The 18174-nt window shown below is 37.1% G+C and overlaps 4 protein-coding genes across 7 annotated transcripts; 2 read left to right on the plus strand and 2 right to left on the minus strand.

Moving 5' to 3' along the window:
• Positions 1 to 294: 294 nt before the first annotated feature.
• LOC119983448 (zinc finger protein 3-like) lies at positions 295 to 1170 on the minus strand. Its single transcript, XM_038827125.1, has one exon. It carries the CDS (start codon positions 1168 to 1170, stop codon positions 295 to 297), a length of 876 nt encoding a protein of 291 aa, XP_038683053.1.
• Positions 1171 to 3162: 1992 nt separating this feature from the next.
• On the minus strand, positions 3163 to 8118 carry LOC119984493 (protein trichome birefringence-like 12). Of its 2 annotated transcripts, none has more exons than XM_038828478.1 (4): positions 7439 to 8118; positions 5290 to 5427; positions 4094 to 4343; positions 3163 to 3798 (listed from the first exon to the last, which is right to left on the minus strand). In XM_038828478.1, exons 1-4 carry the CDS (start codon positions 7969 to 7971, stop codon positions 3517 to 3519), a joined length of 1203 nt encoding a protein of 400 aa, XP_038684406.1. In that variant the 5' UTR covers positions 7972 to 8118; the 3' UTR covers positions 3163 to 3516. The 2 variants fall into 2 exon arrangements, with proteins under 2 accessions (XP_038684406.1, XP_038684407.1); XM_038828479.1 differs by having other exon boundaries at positions 3621 to 3775.
• Positions 8119 to 8173: 55 nt separating this feature from the next.
• LOC119984491 (APO protein 3, mitochondrial-like) lies at positions 8174 to 11430 on the plus strand. 2 transcript variants are annotated; one of them, XM_038828477.1, is made up of 4 exons: positions 8174 to 8323; positions 9193 to 9594; positions 10058 to 10443; positions 10627 to 11430. In XM_038828477.1, the coding sequence occupies exons 2-4, from the start codon at positions 9203 to 9205 to the stop codon at positions 11034 to 11036; spliced, it is 1188 nt and encodes a 395-aa protein (XP_038684405.1). In that variant the 5' UTR covers positions 8174 to 8323; positions 9193 to 9202; the 3' UTR covers positions 11037 to 11430. The 2 variants fall into 2 exon arrangements, with proteins under 2 accessions (XP_038684405.1, XP_038684404.1); XM_038828476.1 differs by having other exon boundaries at positions 8177 to 8323; positions 10058 to 10488.
• A 286-nt stretch (positions 11431 to 11716) lies between these two features.
• On the plus strand, positions 11717 to 18151 carry LOC119984494 (phosphoglycerate mutase-like protein 1). Of its 2 annotated transcripts, none has more exons than XM_038828480.1 (10): positions 11717 to 11868; positions 12149 to 12216; positions 12371 to 12478; positions 12589 to 12668; positions 13048 to 13210; positions 16016 to 16090; positions 16245 to 16333; positions 16984 to 17103; positions 17486 to 17530; positions 17660 to 18151. In XM_038828480.1, exons 2-10 carry the CDS (start codon positions 12157 to 12159, stop codon positions 17781 to 17783), a joined length of 864 nt encoding a protein of 287 aa, XP_038684408.1. In that variant the 5' UTR covers positions 11717 to 11868; positions 12149 to 12156; the 3' UTR covers positions 17784 to 18151. The 2 variants fall into 2 exon arrangements, with proteins under 2 accessions (XP_038684408.1, XP_038684409.1); XM_038828481.1 differs by having other exon boundaries at positions 11723 to 11868; positions 12155 to 12216.
• Positions 18152 to 18174: the final 23 nt, after the last annotated feature.

Raw genomic sequence — 18174 nt, forward strand, 5'->3', positions numbered from 1 at the left:
TTCAATTGTGTAGTAGTGATTCATGAAGGTAATTTGCTTGAGGTTGCAATGCACGGGAATGTGAATGGTAATAATAACAAAGAGATAAATGGAGTAATCACAATTCACAAGAGAGAGAAATTAAAGCTTAGCATCAATAATATTAAATTTCTGATAGGTACATTAAATGTGTTGAAAATCAAGAATCAAGAAAAAGTGCTGTGAATTAATTTCTTTTCAGCAATATCAAAATACAAATTAAGAATATGAAGCCACCATAGAGAACAATCACATACAAATTAAAACATTAAGAACCTAGAGCTTAAGAGTTAAATCAAGTACTTCTTTCTCCTCCTTTGAGTGATCATTGCTTGGCCTATTATTAATATTGGTGGAGGAGCTTGATGCTTCTAATGGTTTGACATCTCCAATTCTTCCAAGTCCACTACTACTTGTGCCTCCAAGGCTACAAGAGCTAGGGTTTCCTAACCCACTTGTCAAATTAGGGTTTAAACCCTGCTGGATCTTGAACCTATCAAGGTTATCACATAATCCCTGGCTTGATCTCTCACTAGGACCAAACCGGTATCCGTAAGGAGACCATTGAATAGATTGCTTCTGAATCATGGAGTCCATTCTCACCCCAAGTGAAGATTTATTACCATATAATCCATAAAGAGAAGCATGATGAGGTAGAGTACTGCTAGAATAATACTGATTGTAAAATGAGAATGGATATTGATGATGAACACCATCCATTAATCCAAGCTCTCGACGATGTTTTGTCATCACTCGTTCTTGTTTATGTGCATTTTGATGCCCGCCAAGAGCTTGAGAAGTAGAGAACTCTTTCTTACAGAAACTACATGAGAAAACCCTACGTTCTGATGATGATCTCTTGTTGTGGGCGCTCTCATCAGATGCTTCTTTCATTGCCCTAGAAGATGATCCTCCTGCGTTGAATAGCCTAAGTTCAACCTCCGATCCACCAAGATTATAATTGTTACCGAACTTTTGATTAAGAAAAGAAAGATTCAAACCTGGAGGAGGAGGAGGAGGGTTGGCTTGACTCGACGACTTGGCTGATAATATAATCGGGTAATCATCCTCAAGAATGATCTTCTTCTTTTTTGGGTCACCAGTTTGATGATTGTGTAAGATGCTAGAGGACTCGGAAGGGGGGTTTTCCATGGCTAATCTTTGTGATTTTGGATGATTTGATGGTGATAAGAGATTGGAAGAGATCGAATCATATAAATATATGGAGGTTTACATATATTGCATTAAAGGAAGGGTATCTCTTTTGTGATTAATGTTCATATATTTGTGTTTTGATTTCTTGAGTTTGATTCATTGATTAATTGTTGATGATCAAGAGATTGGAAGAGATGTTGGATTTATTGGGAATCATATATACATTGATGATGTTTACATATTGCATTGAAGGAAGGATATCTCTTGTGCAATATTTGGTGAAGCATTTTTACACAAACTGGTCTTTCCACTACAATCATACCAAAAAAATATTCTCAAGTATGACCATTTAGGGTATATAAATTTTGAATTCATATACTTTTGGCATTCACATTAGGAACTCAACTTTGATTCTGAAATGGAAAGTTTAGTTAATATGTTTTGAGTGTATGTAAACTCCATAAGATAGGGATAATTATGGTGAAATATCCACTATAATTACAAAGTAAATTGTCCGAATGCTCTAATCATTAATTGATGGTATTATATTGTGAATAAATAAGTGTATGTTAATAGGTTCTCTAGGGCTTTCTTGAAAAAAAAATTCTGATTTTTTTGAAATTTGTTACACTTTTTATAAATCTTTTCATTCACTGAATATCCACCCATTTCATATGCAAACCTAATACTTAAGATTAGTGATAATATTTTAAGAGAAAAATGATTTAAGATAATAGCCATTTATATTTATATATAGAAAAAAGAAAATAATTATTTGAGTTTATCCCGATGTTGTCTAGATAAATTCCAGTGTTGTTTTGTTTTTGTTGTTCTTGGATCCAGGTGTCTATTTTCCTAGACTTGGATTTGTAATTTCCAGGGTTGCTAACGTAAAGCTAGGTGTAACTTTTGTTTTTTGGAATGAATTGTTGCGGTTTCTAACCTTTGTCAAAAAAAAATAATTAATGACCAATGTATTAGTTAGTAGAGGAATAACTTACTTTAAAATCTCAAGTCTTAACTAAGTTTGCCCTTTTATCTTATGAGTTTGGTAGAGTTAAAGGAAGCAACTTAGATGTCACAAGTTCAATTAGTGAAAACAGTTTCTCCATATATTATTTGGGGTAAGATCTGCGTAAATTCAACCTATCTCCAGACCCACCAATACGACAGTACTATACACAGATGTTGTTTACCTTTTTATCTTACTTCTATAAATAAAAAAAAAGTGTCATGATTGTATTGTATACCCATATGAGTTGAAGCCTAACCAAGGGGAAATGTAATCGTTTGTGGTCTTGTCATTGTATCATTTGATTACAAATTAACGCCTTGCTTCTTTTCTAAGGAGGTAATTTGATTGATTTAACCATTTTTGTATCATAACACAGGCCACCACATAATTCCTTCTTGTATCATTTCATTATGTTATGATTGGGTGATCCCATAGAAACCACTAAGAACTGGGCATGGGCCAAAAGCCCGAAAGAAGAAATGTACCCAATGGGCTGGGCTTCGACCAGGATAAGCAAGCAGTCCGCTAAGTCCTTTGCAAAGGAGCTAATGAGCGCAGTTGTACCTTGCACAAGGCATCTGAATCCAAAAACCCACTTCTCTTCTTCAGTCACTCTCTTCCATCTCTTCATCACTTCATCTTCTTTCGGGTCCAGATACTGGTACAACTCAGAGATCAGAAGCTATCTGCTCTTCTTCATGGCCTCCTCTCTTTGCGCCAAATGGGTGTTCATCTTTACCACCTCTGTAGCCATCTCCAATGCAAGCTCTGCATACTAATGCTCTTATTCGTGCACTGGATTTGGCTTTTTGGTCTGTTTGTGAAATGCATAATGCTGTGTCCATTACAAAACGGTCTATGTTGAGGAAACTTAATAAATATGACATATATATATATATACATACATATATATATATATATATATATATGTTGAGCATCCTTTCTAACCACCATCACCACCACATGCCACTCTGTCAGCCTCAATCCCCCAGCCCAAAAATAATAATATAACAATCAAAAATATTTTTTACAATCAAAAACAAAAGAATCATGTGAGATGTAATTTGTTGTTACAATACTCTACCTAATTTCTCAAGAGGAAATCCTTGCAATGGAAATTACAATTAGAGCAACATGATTCAAAATTACCGTCCTGCTTTGATGAACATGTCCAGGAATACTTGCAGCACTTCCTTGGACTCTGATATCCAGTTTCTCACACTTTGGTCTATTCCACGCATGCAAGAAACCCATATGCTAAGTTTCTGAGATTCATCGACATCAAATGAAGTTTTCATCCTTTACAGCATATTCAGTAAATTTCTTCATCACATTGTCACCAAGCTAGTACGAAGCAGTTCTGTCAAGATGTCAACCCATGTGTCAGGTACACCCGGTAAGCACCAATGCATGCAGTCCTGACCCCATACTGCAACAGCATCCTTTTTCCCCAACCAAATTGCTGGATGTGCATCTGCTCTGAATTCACTCAGATGAGTTAGATCAAGCACACGGATATCTGTACCTTGCAACGTCTCTTCTACAAGATGATTCAGTTGTCTTGCTTCTTTATTCACTCCATTGTTCCTGGGCTCAAACCACAAGTCAAGCTGTCCAAGTTTCAGTATCAAAATGTCCAAGAATACATATGGTAAATATATATGCATGTATCCCAGGTTGAAAAGGAAATAAGAAATGAAACATATAAGGTTTATCAAGCCAAATTAATAATATCAATCCAAATTAATAATGCAAATAAGAAGCTTTTGTGTAATGTACTAATGTTGCATTGCACGTCATTATGACAATAAATTCGAAAGAAAAGTACTTGGAATTATGGGGACCAATAACCATCTAAACCTGGTAAATTGGCAGAGAGAGTAGGTAGTCTTCATATAAGCATACCTTGAAGTCTTCAAGGGGCTCATTGAACAAGCAACTGCCATTCTGATTCCAGTCCCCACCATAAAAATGCCTTGGTGATTGCAAACGCCAAAACTTGAGTGCCTCGCCAGGTACTTCTCTCTGTATGTAGGATACCATATTTTCAAGAACAACTTTGAGTCCATCCAACATCCCAAGCGGAGGAAGTATTGGTTTTCCACCCCGATAAAAAACAAGAGGTTTCTCTTGTGGGAATTTATCATAACCCCACCTGATCAGATACCATTTTGCTTCATATCAATGAAATTAGCGTATAACTTTAAGATGCTTTATTTTACAACTTGAAATGTATAAAAGAGGCAACAAAAGGCAAATAATGCATCAATACCACTTATCATATCTCACATAGCATCTAGCAAGATGGAAATTTTATATCTTCGTTTAATAACTGATCATAACAAATTTAAATGTTATCCCAAGTGATCTTGCAGTAATTCCCACTAATTCTCTTTTCATCCCAAGATTATCATCTACGAAAATTTCTATAGGCAAAAATATGATTCATCCATTAAACTAAGATCAACCAAATGACTCAGATATTTGCCTTCAAATAAGTGCACAGTTTAGCTACTGACTATATGAGCTCAAACCATTGGAGTGATTGAAATCATATATTATTGAAGAAACAATAATAGACATGTCAGTACTTTCAGGCAACAATCATTTAGTCCACACATTGCAACATAATCAAGTGTAAGAAATGAGTGAGCACCATTAGTTCTGGACCCAACATTTACACTTCAAGCTTACCGTAGAGACAAAGTACAATAAGTTAACCTAAGAAGGGTGCACTTTTTAGAAACAAGGACACAACATTCAAATAATGACGTTCAACAACAATGAGAGTTTTGATAAGCATCTATGAAAGCAGCATAATGATTTTAGCGCTGATAAGCCATGGATATTGATGTCAAGCACAACAAAACAAATAAAAAATGAAAGTGCCTTTGTCTGAGTGCCAATATTTCTAAAAACTTGAATTATTCGTGACCCTTTGGGATATGGGTGTTAGATACCAAAAGAACAACATAATGTCTTATTGCAAACTTTTCACAAATCCAGAGTGACACACTTAAAAGAGATATGGGGAAGGAGAAGAAAATTTCAGATGGAGGTCAAGATATATATTAAAACAAGTAAACGGAATAGCAAATTACCAATGACCAGTATTAAAAACAAGGACATCATAGAAGTTGGTGATGTTCACCCAATCATCAGCAGGAACGTCAACATCTACCCGATATACTCCTCTCAATCCATCTTCAACAGCAACTGCAGGCTGTGTTGGCTGCCACCTTTATATGATCAGTTATTAGCATATTAATAATGAAAAAACTTTTAATACAAACAGAAAATTATTTTTTTGAAAAAGAAAAATACTTTACAGCCAGAGGCTGTGTACATCTGCCCTTCCCTGATTCCTTGACTGTTGAAGGAGCCTTGTGCAAAGAAGTTGGTTACATTTACATTTACCAAAGGGTCTATTTCAAACCTCACAAGCAAAAATTTAAAAACAAAGAACAGTTCAACTAAACTAGATAAACAGAAGATGACAGATTTTATCATACTTGATGGTAGAATTTAGAGAAATTCAACTATGAACACGTATTCAATACTTTAAATGACACCACAAACATTCACAACATTATTGGGTCATCTTATTAGAAAGCAGTCACATACTGGGCCATCTTATTGGAAAATTCAACTATAAACATGTATTCAACACTTCAAATGACACCACAAACATTCACAACATTCTTCAGTCATCTTATTGGAGAGCGAACATATGCAAACCAGAACATCACTTTAAAAAGATAAACACCCACTAAAACATCATCAAACAAAAGTGATAACCATCACAAAGATTTCACAAGATCCATTTTAATGAATATGATATTGATAGCTCCATGTGATCCATGCAGTACAATTATAGAACAAATAAGCTTTTAGAACATTTAAATATAGATATAGAAAATCCTGATTCATTTTGCACTTCTTGATAAACATCCTGCCAAAATACAGATGAGGGTGTCACCGAGCTTCTAACTGCAGCTTGTGCGAACATACTATTCAGGCATATGCCCCAGAAACTACAGAGTGTTTTAGGTGCATTAGCTGCCTTGTGAGACAGGAGTCCATGTAGTTTTAAACTAAAAATGAGAACATTATAAATTGCATTGAGCCCAGCAAGATTCCCCCCTTTTTTTGGGCAATTTTTTTTTTTCATGAAAAGCCAAGAACAACTTTCTCCAAAATGGTAGCAAGAGATTCATTCAACATAAATGTGGAAAAGGTAACAGGAAAGTTGTACACCATGTGAAGATGACTCTGATGAGACTATAATTCAGTACGATATGATACTCCTATTGACTCATTCCCGGGTTACACTAGCACTACAATAAGGTTCTCACAAACATTACTGAGCACCAGTATATATTTGACACAAAACTGGGAGTGCAAAAGTTTTATGGCATTCACATTGGAACAAACAGAGATAACAAACCTAATGAAGACAAATACAGCAGTAGCTTTAAGAACATTGTAACATACTCGACATGCTACCACTGGAAACATTCTATTACATGTTGCCAATCATATTACAGTTATTCAACATGCATTTCCCATATTCCAGTCAACCTATGCCAGTTCCATGTTTCAGTTACAATGGTATCGAATTTATCTTTTTTTCTTCTAATGATTTTTTTTAAAGATTCAAATCCCATTAATGTTCAAAACCCTCAATACGCGTTGCATGCTCCGAAGAATAAAGTTAAACAACTTTGTGCACAAGGCTCCCGCGTTGGGTAGGGTCAGGGACATACAATATGAATAGTATAGAAACCTTACCCCCATAATATGCGGAGAGACTTTCTAGGAATTGAACATGTGACCTCTAGGTTGCACCTGTGAGGTGCAACTCTACCACTTGGCCACATCTCTGGAGGTTAAAGGAAAAAAAAAATCACCCAATATCATATTGCACAAGCAACCCTCAGCCAGATGCATTTAACATGCAAGTAAATCTGTACAATAACTACCAGAAGAAGTTCATCTCCTTATGAAAAAGGATCAAAATCTAACCATAAGCATTTCACATTCACATAACCGTAAACCTAAAAACTTGTTTGTAGCCAGAATTTCTACTTGGCTCAATGGTAATGGTGGCCAGTAACCTTTGTTGTGGTTATAGTTGCACCTAGGATTGATTAGCAATAATAAGCTTCGCACTGTATCTTCAAAATATGAAAGACCAAACACATGGAAATTAAAATTGAAAAGTATAATGTAATTAACAGACAATCTTACTTGTACTTAGCGAGCAATACTGCCCGGTGATACCCCACTGTGACATTGAATTTGGGGAAATATGCTCCTCTCCAAGCCCCCTTCTTCTTCCACTTCTTGGCACCCAAATCAGCCACTCTGAGGATACATAAAAATGACACCAAGAAGTTCTCGTTCAATGAATCCCCAACGAACCCAATATTCCTGTTCCTCATGAGACCTAAAAACTGGGACGGGTCTATCCGGGGGAGATGGCAGTCTAGGGGCACCCATCTCCAAGAATTGATGAGACCCATGTTGTCTCTCTTATTCCTGAGGCAATTCCAGGCATTCCTGTGAAACGGGCAGGTCTCATCGTAGAAGGGTTTGGGGCTATTTGGGTCAAGGACCCAGTGGCCATTGAAGAGATTGCAGGATCGTGAAGAGGAAGATTTGGTGGATTGTGATGAAGAAGAGGGTGTGTGTACAGGAAGAAGAGAGGAATACTGGTAGAGGAAGATGAGGGAGAGGATGATAAGGTAAGGGAAGAGTGAGCAGGGAGATTTAAGAGGCATTCTGGATCATCATCAATGGTGGAGACAGAGGGAGGTTTGCTTCGCAGGTTCGCATTCCAGTTTGGCTCCGCCTGTCAATTTTGTTATCAAGCTAAGACCGCGTTTGGTAGTCCTGTGAAAGAGCAGTCAATGAAAAATTAGAAAAAACAAAAAAAAACAAAGGTAATTGGTTTTTGTAATTCTCTGCCGCTTATATTAGTTTTTCTAGGGAGAGAGAGACGACGCTCTCTTCTCTTGGCTCCGTCTCACACAGTCTCTCTATCTTCAAGAACTGGTTCGTTATCTGCCTTTCTATGTCGTAACTTATGAATATCAAGGCGAAGGAAAGTCCTAACCGTTTGAATTATTGAAGGTAAGGCGGTTCTTTATATCATTCACTCTTCAATTTCTTGTTCTTTTGCTTACTTCAATGATGGATGCTCAGTTGTAACGCTGTTGAAATAAAATTCTGAAACTTTCTAATGTCATGGAGTCTCGGATTCCGTTATGTTTATTGGCCAATCTATGTCGTGCGTTTGTTTTGCTTGAAAACTGTTTGTTAAAATGCTCCACTGACATAGTACAACTTCTGGTAAAAATTGTGGGTGAGAACTATTTTGTAAATGCTGACAGCATATGCCTGCCTGTTTATGTTTAATGAGTGGACATTCTAGAAATTGAATAAATCATGTGAATGTCATAGTTTTGAGAATTATTATTCTAAGTAATTGTTTCCTGCAAGATTCGGACTTCCATTCAAGTTTTTGCTCCCCTACTGTTGTGAATTGGCAACACCATATGTTAGTAAAACCCTTGTCTCAGTGTGAACCATATGAATAGGTTTGAGTTTTTTCCCAAATCAAAGCTGTTCATGATGCACTTTTTTTTAATATGAATTTCTCTGGACTATCGAGGTCCATTGATCTGTTTTCTCTTAGAAGTAATATATATTCAGTTGTAGGATTTTTTTTCTAAAATAATCGAGGCCTCTGGGTTTTGCATCCTGGATCTGATGTTTGATCTAAAGAAATTGAATGTTCACCCAAATGAATATACTCTAGGAGAACTTTTGAAACTTTTGAAAATAATAAAAAGAAAAAAATGAATTTTTTTATTTTGAAATGAATCAGGCTACTTGTATTCATTGCGCAAATTTTTGTATAGTTAGATTACCTTCTTACGTTGAACATGTATTTTGTATGTTATGTACTTTACCTTATCTAATAATTTATTTAAGTACAGGAAGAAATTCATGAGGGCAGCAATGTCATCCTGGGGAGTTCGAAAGTTCACAAACTTGATTGAGACAATTGGGCTAAAGTATTCTGCTTCCCTTATTGGCATTAATCATTTAAAGAACTTTAGTGCCTCTTATTCTGCTGGCTCGATTTACACAGAGCTTCCTAGGAAGCTTAAGAACTCTGAGCGGAAGCCATGGGTTACACATATTAATGAACTTAAGCGCATAGCTAGATTGAGAAAGAAAGAGAAGCAGATGCCTCGTGAAAAAGTTCTGCAGCCTCCTGAAAATGGTTTATTGGTCAATGATTTAATACCAGTTGCACATGAAGTTTATTCTGCTAGAGCTGAATTAATAACTTGCATTTCAAGGGTTGGGAAGTGCATACCCATATATTCATGCAGGTAAAGATACAGCTTTCTATATCTTTCATTCATACAGCTTTTGTTTTTCAATCAAAATATAATAGTAACTTGGAGCAGTGTCCGATCGGTGTTAGTGGGGCATGGCTTTCAGCACTATATGATCTATAATTTCATATTCACATTGGATTTTCATGATTTTTTTGGCTCAATCTAGAATCACTCATCCTACCTGTATTTTTTCTCTAAGATGTTCTGGTTTTTCTAGATGTAAATGCCATGGTTTTCAGCAGATTCTTCTCTTGATGGACATTAAATGATTCAGATATACATTATCATTTTAGAAATATGACATAAATCTTTAGAGTCCTGGTTTAGGAACCACATATTGCATCTACACCATCACTTGAAGTGAGAAGGCCAACTTTTTACCAGAATAATATTAATTAACGTAATGGGGTGGGTGAATTAAGTTTCTTTGCCTAATTTTTGACTCATTTTGCAGTGTTTGTGGAGAAGTTCACATTGGTCATCCACCACATAAGATCAAAACATGCAATATTGCTGGTAGCCGAGCAAGCAAAGAGCACAGCTGGAAAAGTGGGGATGCGGAACATGTTTTGCCTCTAGTGGAGTCTTTTCATTTATATGACAGACTAGGGAGAGCTGTCACTCATAATGAGCGGCTTCAGGTGGATAGGATTCCTGCTTTAGTGGAACTGTGTGTCCAAGCTGGCTTTGACATCCCTGAATACCCAACTAGGAGAAGGTCCATCCCTGCTTACAGTATGGCTGGTAGAATCATAGATTTTGAACGGAGGTTCCCTAAAGGAGATGCACCAGGGAAAGACATAAATCCAGGTGGATTTTGGGAGAAGAAAAAGAAGCCAGGTGAAGCCATTAGTTATGCAGACTTGAATTCGGTGGACTTGCAAGGTTCATCTTCTATGGACTTCTTTCATCCGTTTCTTCCATATTGAATGTTAATGTGATCTCTTCATTCTTAAGTTTCAGGTTGTAAGCTTGAGGAAGATTATTTAATATTTTTATCCTGCCTTACCCTCTTCTTTGTAGGTGTTGCCGTTAAAGGCATGGAAGCATGGGAGAGAATGCGATCAGGAGCCTCCAAACTTATGCACAAGTATGCTGTCCAAACATGTGGGTACTGCCCAGAGGTCCAAGTGGGGCCTAAGGGTCACCGAGTAAGGAATTGCCAAGCTTATAAACACCAGATGAGGGATGGGCAGCACGCATGGCAGGAGGCAACAATTGATGATTTGGTTCCTCCTACGTATGTGTGGCATGTTAGAGATCTGCAGAGTGTCTTACCGCTGGTGAATGATTTGAAGAAGTATTACGGAATGTTACCTGCAGTGGTGGAACTGTTTGCACAAGCTGGGGCACAGGTAGGCGATCATTACGATGGTGTAATGAGGGAAGATGTTGCTGTTCCTGAATTGAATGAGGAGAAATTGGCTGTCTGAGGCATTGGATTCAATCATGTAAGATGCTGGGATGATGGTTATGAATTTCTTTTCTGGATGCTTTTCTGGAGGATGAACATATAAGTACCTTTTGCGGTGTTAATGAAGTGGTATCAGGCCTTGATTGATCAGTGAATATTTACAAATTCGTCTATCCTGTGCAGCAGAAGGATTGCAACTGATATGGGGATCTTGTTTCCAGATAATGGTCAAAACTTGTTTCAAGGATGATGGTCTTAGTTTCCAACTCATGTCTCAGATTATCTCCATTCACTTGTGATTCTTTTTTCTAGATGAAATATGGGGACATATATATTCTTTTTTTGAAATACCGTTGAGTAATATGTTTTTATTGGAATTGAACATCGAACACACATATATTTAACCCAATGAATTGTCAACCGAGTTACCTTTCGTTGGTGTGGTTGGTGAAAGGAAGGACATATATCTAATCAAATATCTCAACTGTTCTGTATATGAATATAATTTCTATAGAAAATAGTAACTTTGACTGAAAACTACAGACTGTCCAGAATATAAATTTAATAAAGGAGGATTTTATTAGCATGAAATAATAATGTCTCTTTATCTTTAAGGTTCCGCCCCGGTAATCAAGGTCCATTGAACTTGACTCTGTAATGGCGAAAAGACCCTCTAAGAATGAACCCCGTCACATCAACCTCGAGAGGGTATCTCCGTCATTCAATGCAAAACTCCTGTAAGAAGGTCCTTCACTCCTGACTCCAGAGCGTTTCTCTAACATCGATTGAGGAGGAGCAGGAGCTCCCTCTCCTCTCAGCAACCACTCCTCTTCGTCTCTCCGCTCTCTCTGGTAAGAACCGACTTATCCTCTCAGTAGTCTGATTGTCTGCTCTTGTGACTTTTATCAACTGATGTAACCTTATCCTCTTTTGATTAATTGTGGGATAGTTGATGCTACTTCTGTAGTTGCTCAAAGGTTGATTCTTGTTGAACTCAGTTTTCAATGAAATCATTCTTTTGGCCAAATGTTGCCTTGTTTTATGTAAACTGACACTGGATTTTTGTCAGTTTTTTTTTTCTTTTTCCATTTGTTCCATGATAGAAAGGTAATCTTATTTACATACTTTTAGTTGCAGATATGGATAGTGGTGCAGGTCCAACTTTATTCCCATTGCACCGCTGCAAAACTCTTCACCTGGTTTGTGGCCTATTCATTTTGCTATACATATGCTACATACTTCATGGGCTTGAAGCTAGCATATAGTTGGTCTAAAGCATGTCCCATGTCGCTTTTTTTCTCGGGTTTTGCATGCAAGTGAAGGCATTGTAATCTCATGAATCCATACATCCAGGTAAGGCATGCTCAAGGGATCCACAATGTTGATGGAGAGAAGAATTACAAGGCATATTTGTCTCCAGAGTATTTTGATGCACAGATTACTCCACTAGGCTGGCAGCAGGTAAGAGGCAAGTGATGTGATGGGAAAATCTCTCTCAAAATGTTCTAAAAAATTGCCCCAGTGAGAATCCTTATTGAGATATTACTCTGTTACTTGTGCTATTATTCTAGGTTGATAATTTACGAAAACATGTCCATGCATGTGGGCTTTCCAAGAGGATTGATTTGGTCATTGCTTCCCCTTTGCTAAGGTATTGACGTGCGCTTTTCTCCTCTTCAAGTTTGGTACACTGTCGTTTGAAACTTGAAGTTCTTCTTCTAACATGCCTTTTTGGAGATTATCAACCTTCCCTTTCCCTCCTGATAAGGAAGCTCTTTTTCTTTCTTCCTGATGGGAATGTTTTGTTCCTGCTGGAATTTGATAGAAGTTACAAAAAAAATTTAAACCCGCTTTTAATGTTAACTGATGAAAGATATTGAGCCCAAAGTGTGGCATTTAAAATTTCTTGATGTCATTTAAGTATAGCATTTAAAAGATCAATATGTTTCATATGCATTCGTTGATCATTGATAAGGCCTACTTTAAAAGTTGTACATTGTTTTGTTGAGTTAATGATAGTATTCTTGTAGGACATTGCAAACAGCTGTTGGAGTGTTTGGTGGCGAAGGCTATGTGGATGAGATGGATATAATACCGCTGATGGCGGCAAATGCTGCAAATAGTGGCCGAAATGCGATTTCAAGTTTAAATTGCCCACCATTCATTGCTGTAGAACTTTGCCGTGAACACTTGGTATGTCTTTCATACTGTGTTTCTATTGCATTTCATCATGTCTTTCATCAGAAGAAAGTTTCCTGTAAGAAATTTTGATAGTAAAGTTTTAATTAATTATTGGTGGAAAAAATGTTTGGGCATGAAATCAAAGCAACATCCTGTTCAGCTTTATAAAATGGTGAAGTAAATATTAAGAACATTCGTCATTAGTACATCTCAAGGAAAAAGTGGTGTAAACATATCCATATCAAATGAGCATTCAGAAATTTAACGTTAGTAAGAAAACTTTGATAATAGAGCCTTTTTTAAAAAATTTTATTGTGAGGTTCAATGTACTTTGCTTAGGAGTGAAAACAAAATAAACAACTGGCCTGTTTATAAAACAATGAATTAACTCTAGAAGAACTTATGTCATGAGTTCATTATGCGCACCCTCCTTTACACAATGATTTGACTTTTAAGTATACTTTCACTTAACAAGTCACTTCCTTCCATAAATAGACAAATGATATTTTGATGCTTGTGTACCTAGTATGCTCCACATATAACCCAACTGCATCCCACAATAGACTGAAACAGGTTTTTCTTGTTTTAATTCTACAGTATCCATTGTATTGAATATTGACATGTAAGTATCAAGCACCAATCTAGCAGAAAGCAACTGATGGAAAATTGTTTCCTCTTAAGTCAGAAACAGTCAAGAATTGTCTTGTTTTTACAATAATTCCCATTATGTTGGTTTGATTTATTTAGTCTTTTCATCGTCCGGCTGTCATAAATTTGTGATCCATCCTCGTGTAGGGACTTCACAGTTCCACTTGATTTTTTTCTTCTAATTATTAGTTGTTGGAAATGGAAAGATGTATAGCACACATTCAGGATTTTATAGTTTTCAAATTATGATCATTGAGGAAGTCAAATTGATTGCCATAAGTTCACTTGGTGAATTGGGAGACCGTGAAACAGCCTAAACAGATGGGTGGCCTTGGTATTATATCCCTTTTTGCAATAGAGCCTCATCAGGCCAGTGGTTATGGAGATTCATGAAAGAAGAGGACAGCCTAGGAGCTGCATTATTCTAAAATACAGGATACCGAAGTGAGGGGATGGGTATTCTGAATTTGAATGGAAGCTTTTGGAGTTGAGGTTTTGAAAAGGGATAAGACAAATGTAGGAGGATTGGAATATAGATATGACCCTCTCTGTAGGTAGGGGGAGAAAATCTATTTTTGGAGGGATATTTCATATTCGGCATGGCTCCAACAACCTTAAGTACAAGTATCCAAAAACATACTCTCTGTTTTTTTTTTTTTTTTTTTTTGAAAGAAAAAATTTTATTAACAGCACCAAGGGGGTGCAACCCACAAAGCAAACAGATCAAGGATTAAGGTTCACAAAAATATTAGAACAAGAACCACTCAGACAAAGCTTGAGTTCAGAGAGCCAGCCATCCAAAAAAACCCCAATCGAGCACTCTTTGTCCTGAAATATCCTAGAATTGCGCTCTTTCCAGATTAACCAACAAGTAATTTGAAGAATTGAGAACAAAAAATCGTGCTTAGCCTTGTTGGATGCGAGAAAGTGCCAAGCCTCAATCTCTAAGACCAGGTTGCCGCAAGGAACCCAATACACCCCCATCAAATGCCAAAGAGTGCCCCAGACTTGTGCTGACCAGGAGCAGTGTAACAGTAGATGAGAAACAGATTCCTCGTTAGACTTACAGAGCACACAACGATTAGGTAACGAGAAACCTCTTTTCCGGAGATTGTCAATGGTGAGAATCTTCCCCCATAACGCCTCCCAAAAGAAGAAGGAGATTTTGGGAGGGCAGGGAGTGCGCCATATTCGATCCCACTTCAAACTAGGAGACTCCACCCTTCTATTAGCCAGTAGAAGATGTAAATAGAGAGATTTGACTGAAAAGATGGAGTCAGAAGAGAGTGACCAGCACATTATATCATCCTCTTGAGTACTACTGGGCAGGTTATCATAGATAATCTTCCAAAAGGACACAAATAAGTCCAACTCCCAATCTTGAGCTTCCCTAGTGAAGATAAGGGACCAGGAGATACCATCCGAGAGGTCTTTAATCAAAATGCCAGTCTACGAGAGTGCTTTTATGTGTTCAATAATGAAATGGTCAGGAAATCCATGAACAGGGAGGTCAGAAAATCCATGAACAGGGAGTTGGAGGAGTTTGCTCAATTTATGAGACCAACGGATTTGACAAACTTCAACGCGGTAGATTAAATTACAAAACTAATGCACCTACAAAGGTTTTTTAAAACTTGGGAAGCAAGCTGGGAATACATTCTTACCATGGATAGTCTCCAGAAGAGAGGAATGACCTTAGTGAACAAATGTTTTCTAAGTAAATAAGATGAGGAAAGTGTGAATCATATTCCTCCATTGTTGTTTGTCAACAATCATTGGTCAGCTTACTTGCAACCTATTGGTATGTCTTTGGTCAGATGTAACAGGATTGAGGATGAGTTGACTGTGTGGAGCTACCGCCAAAGGATCCCAGCTAACGAACAACTTGTTTCGGCCATCCCTCTTAGCATCCTCTGGAGCACTTGGAGCGGATGAACACTTGGGCCTTTGATGGCATTGAAAACCCTGTACAATTTTTAAAGGACAAATAATTCATTCTCTAGGCTGCTAGCTCATTGGCGTTTGTAATATGAACAAAATACTAATGTTTGCCATTCTTATCTCTTGTGCTTCGTTCTTCTTCATGTACTTGGGTGGCACCCCTTGGTGCCTTTCTAAATTATGCTCTGCTTTTGTTACTCAAAACAAAAAATATGATATTGGTTGCAGGGAGTCCATCCTTGTGATAGGAGGAGAAACGTCAGTGAATATCAATTCCTGTTTCCTGCAATCGACTTTTCACTGGCAAGTACTTTAATAATTCAAATATACCTAAATACAACTCTTGGTTATAATTCCACTTTATATGCCTATAATATTTTGATGGCTGTGACAAATCTGGCCAAATTCTAGTTATATTCAAGGGGCTACATCAAATAACTGTTGAGTTTCTTCTCAGATTGAAAGTGATGAAGATATATTGTGGAAGCCCAATGTTAGAGAGACTAAGGCAGAGCTTGCTGCCCGGGGATTGAATTTCATGAACTGGTGAAGTACTTGTGCACTTCTGGTTAGGCTCTGAATATGTATTGTTCTCATTGAATTCTGCAGTCATTATTGTGCTGAAAATGTAATGTACGATGAAACTTTTCATGGGAAGAGTTTCTGGAGTACTAAACCTATCATCAAAGATCTCATTGTTGCAACACTATCAAGATAGTTTTCTCAAGAGCAGACTTGGCTTTTTATTGTGTGGCCTGGGGTTAATCGCATACTAACCTTCTTGGTCCTTAATAAAATTTCTCTCCATTCAAAAAAAAAAGAGATAATTTTTGTTAATCGTTATATTGTTACCTATTGAACTAAGTCTTGGGGATTGATCAACTCCCAAAAGTTGTGGGGCCTGTGTACTCATGGGAGCATTGGACTGGAAAACAGTGTAAGTTTAATTATCGGATCTTCCAGTTTCTTATTATTCAATCACATGAGTGTAATACTTGTGATATATTAACAAAGAAGGAGGTGATACTGGAAAAGGCTTATTACCAATTTCTTTTACTAACACAATTGTTCCTTTGAACCATTTTTTTTCCAATGTCTGCTATTAGTTTCACATAAGCTGTGAATTTGTGCATTTAAACGGTTTTGGGTTGGTTTAGTATGTTTTGCCCTTTGAGCCTTTACAAGTCCCTTTTCAGGTTGTGGACACGCAAAGAGAAGGAGATAGCCATAGTTACCCATAGTGGATTTTTGTGCCATACATTGAGTGCATTTGGCAATGACTGTCACCCTTTTGTGAAGAGAGAAATCAGTAAACGGTAATTTTCAGTGATGTGTATTGTTTTAGCTCTACAATATTGACTGAGAGATTTTAAGCATGAATTGTTGATTCACTTGATCGTGCATGGTTGACGAATCAATAAACTCTGTTTTACAAATGAGTGTGCAGAATATATAATATACGTATGTTGCCCAACAATATAATTTAGACGAGATGTCTCCATTAGACATTGTAGGCTGTTTGTGATTATTCCATAGCTAGTTTTCTCATCATATGTCCAAAATAATGCTTCACCATATGATTAACGCTAGCCCGCTCTTATCCTCATCTGTTTACTTTTCATTTCTCTAGCACTTTTTCCACAAGTGACTTGATTTCTTGCCTGACATTCTCTTCACATTACTGTTATGCTTTTGCAGGTTTGCCAATTGCGAGCTTCGTTCTATGATCATTATCGATAGAAAGTAAGTTCGTAATGGAAGTGGATTTCCTCATTTTTTATTCTCTCTTTTAGAGTAGATTTCCCTTCTTTTTTCCTTTTTTTTTTTTATTCTTCCTCTGGGATTTCTATCTGATTTTCTTGCTTTCATTAGTATGGCAGGATCAGATCCTTCAACTACTAATTTTCCTGGGAAGATACCTTACGGGCTGGATCTACCTAGTGATGCTGCAGATGAAAAGCTTGAAGAAGGATCTAAGAAAAATCCAGCAGCATAAGTGGTGAAAAGAATGGAACATCTGATGGCATTGGTAAATCGTCTTCTGTCCTCGCTCAAAAGTGCCATGTAGGAGAAACTTTCTAGGTTCAATTTCTGACAATATTTTCTTATACAAACTGAAATACATGGGCACAAAGTATTGCATCAAGCCGCAGAAACAGGCATAGCTAAAATCTCTTGAACTGGTTAAGTATGGAAATCCTACCCCTCCCCAGCTTTTTCCCAGTTCATGTTATTGTAATATCATATACTCTATTTTCATTACCATGTTCCAAAACATTAGGATGTTTTACCGACTTGTCGATGGATTATGCTGTTGATACACCTTGTGATCTGATCATTTATAATGCCTTGTTTAATGGCATACGGGTGGGTTCTGTTTCAACACT

This window comes from Tripterygium wilfordii, chromosome 18 (genome assembly GCF_013401445.1).
Source record: "Tripterygium wilfordii isolate XIE 37 chromosome 18, ASM1340144v1, whole genome shotgun sequence".
NCBI lineage: Eukaryota > Viridiplantae > Streptophyta > Magnoliopsida > Celastrales > Celastraceae > Tripterygium > Tripterygium wilfordii.

Bases quoted from the DNA above. Each gene is read 5' to 3' on its own strand.
- LOC119983448 (XM_038827125.1), bottom strand. From the start codon at position 1,170: ATGGAAAACCCCCCTTCCGAGTCCTCTAGCATCTTACACAATCATCAA.
- LOC119984493 (XM_038828478.1), bottom strand. From the start codon at position 7,971: ATGCCTCTTAAATCTCCCTGCTCACTCTTCCCTTACCTTATCATCCTC. The intron at 5,428-7,438 runs GTAAGATTGTCT...GATCATATAAAG, and splicing joins GTATTGCTCGCTAAGTACAA to GTGGCAGCCAACACAGCCTG. The intron at 3,799-4,093 runs GTATGCTTATAT...AAACTTGGACAG, and splicing joins AGCCCCTTGAAGACTTCAAG to CTTGACTTGTGGTTTGAGCC.
- LOC119984491 (XM_038828476.1), top strand. From the start codon at position 9,203: ATGAGGGCAGCAATGTCATCCTGGGGAGTTCGAAAGTTCACAAACTTG. The intron at 9,595-10,057 runs GTAAAGATACAG...CTCATTTTGCAG, and splicing joins ATACCCATATATTCATGCAG to TGTTTGTGGAGAAGTTCACA. The intron at 10,489-10,626 runs GTTCATCTTCTA...TCTTCTTTGTAG, and splicing joins GAATTCGGTGGACTTGCAAG to GTGTTGCCGTTAAAGGCATG.
- LOC119984494 (XM_038828480.1), top strand. From the start codon at position 12,157: ATGGATAGTGGTGCAGGTCCAACTTTATTCCCATTGCACCGCTGCAAA. The intron at 12,479-12,588 runs GTAAGAGGCAAG...CTATTATTCTAG, and splicing joins CTCCACTAGGCTGGCAGCAG to GTTGATAATTTACGAAAACA. The intron at 16,334-16,983 runs GTGAAGTACTTG...GTCCCTTTTCAG, and splicing joins GGATTGAATTTCATGAACTG to GTTGTGGACACGCAAAGAGA.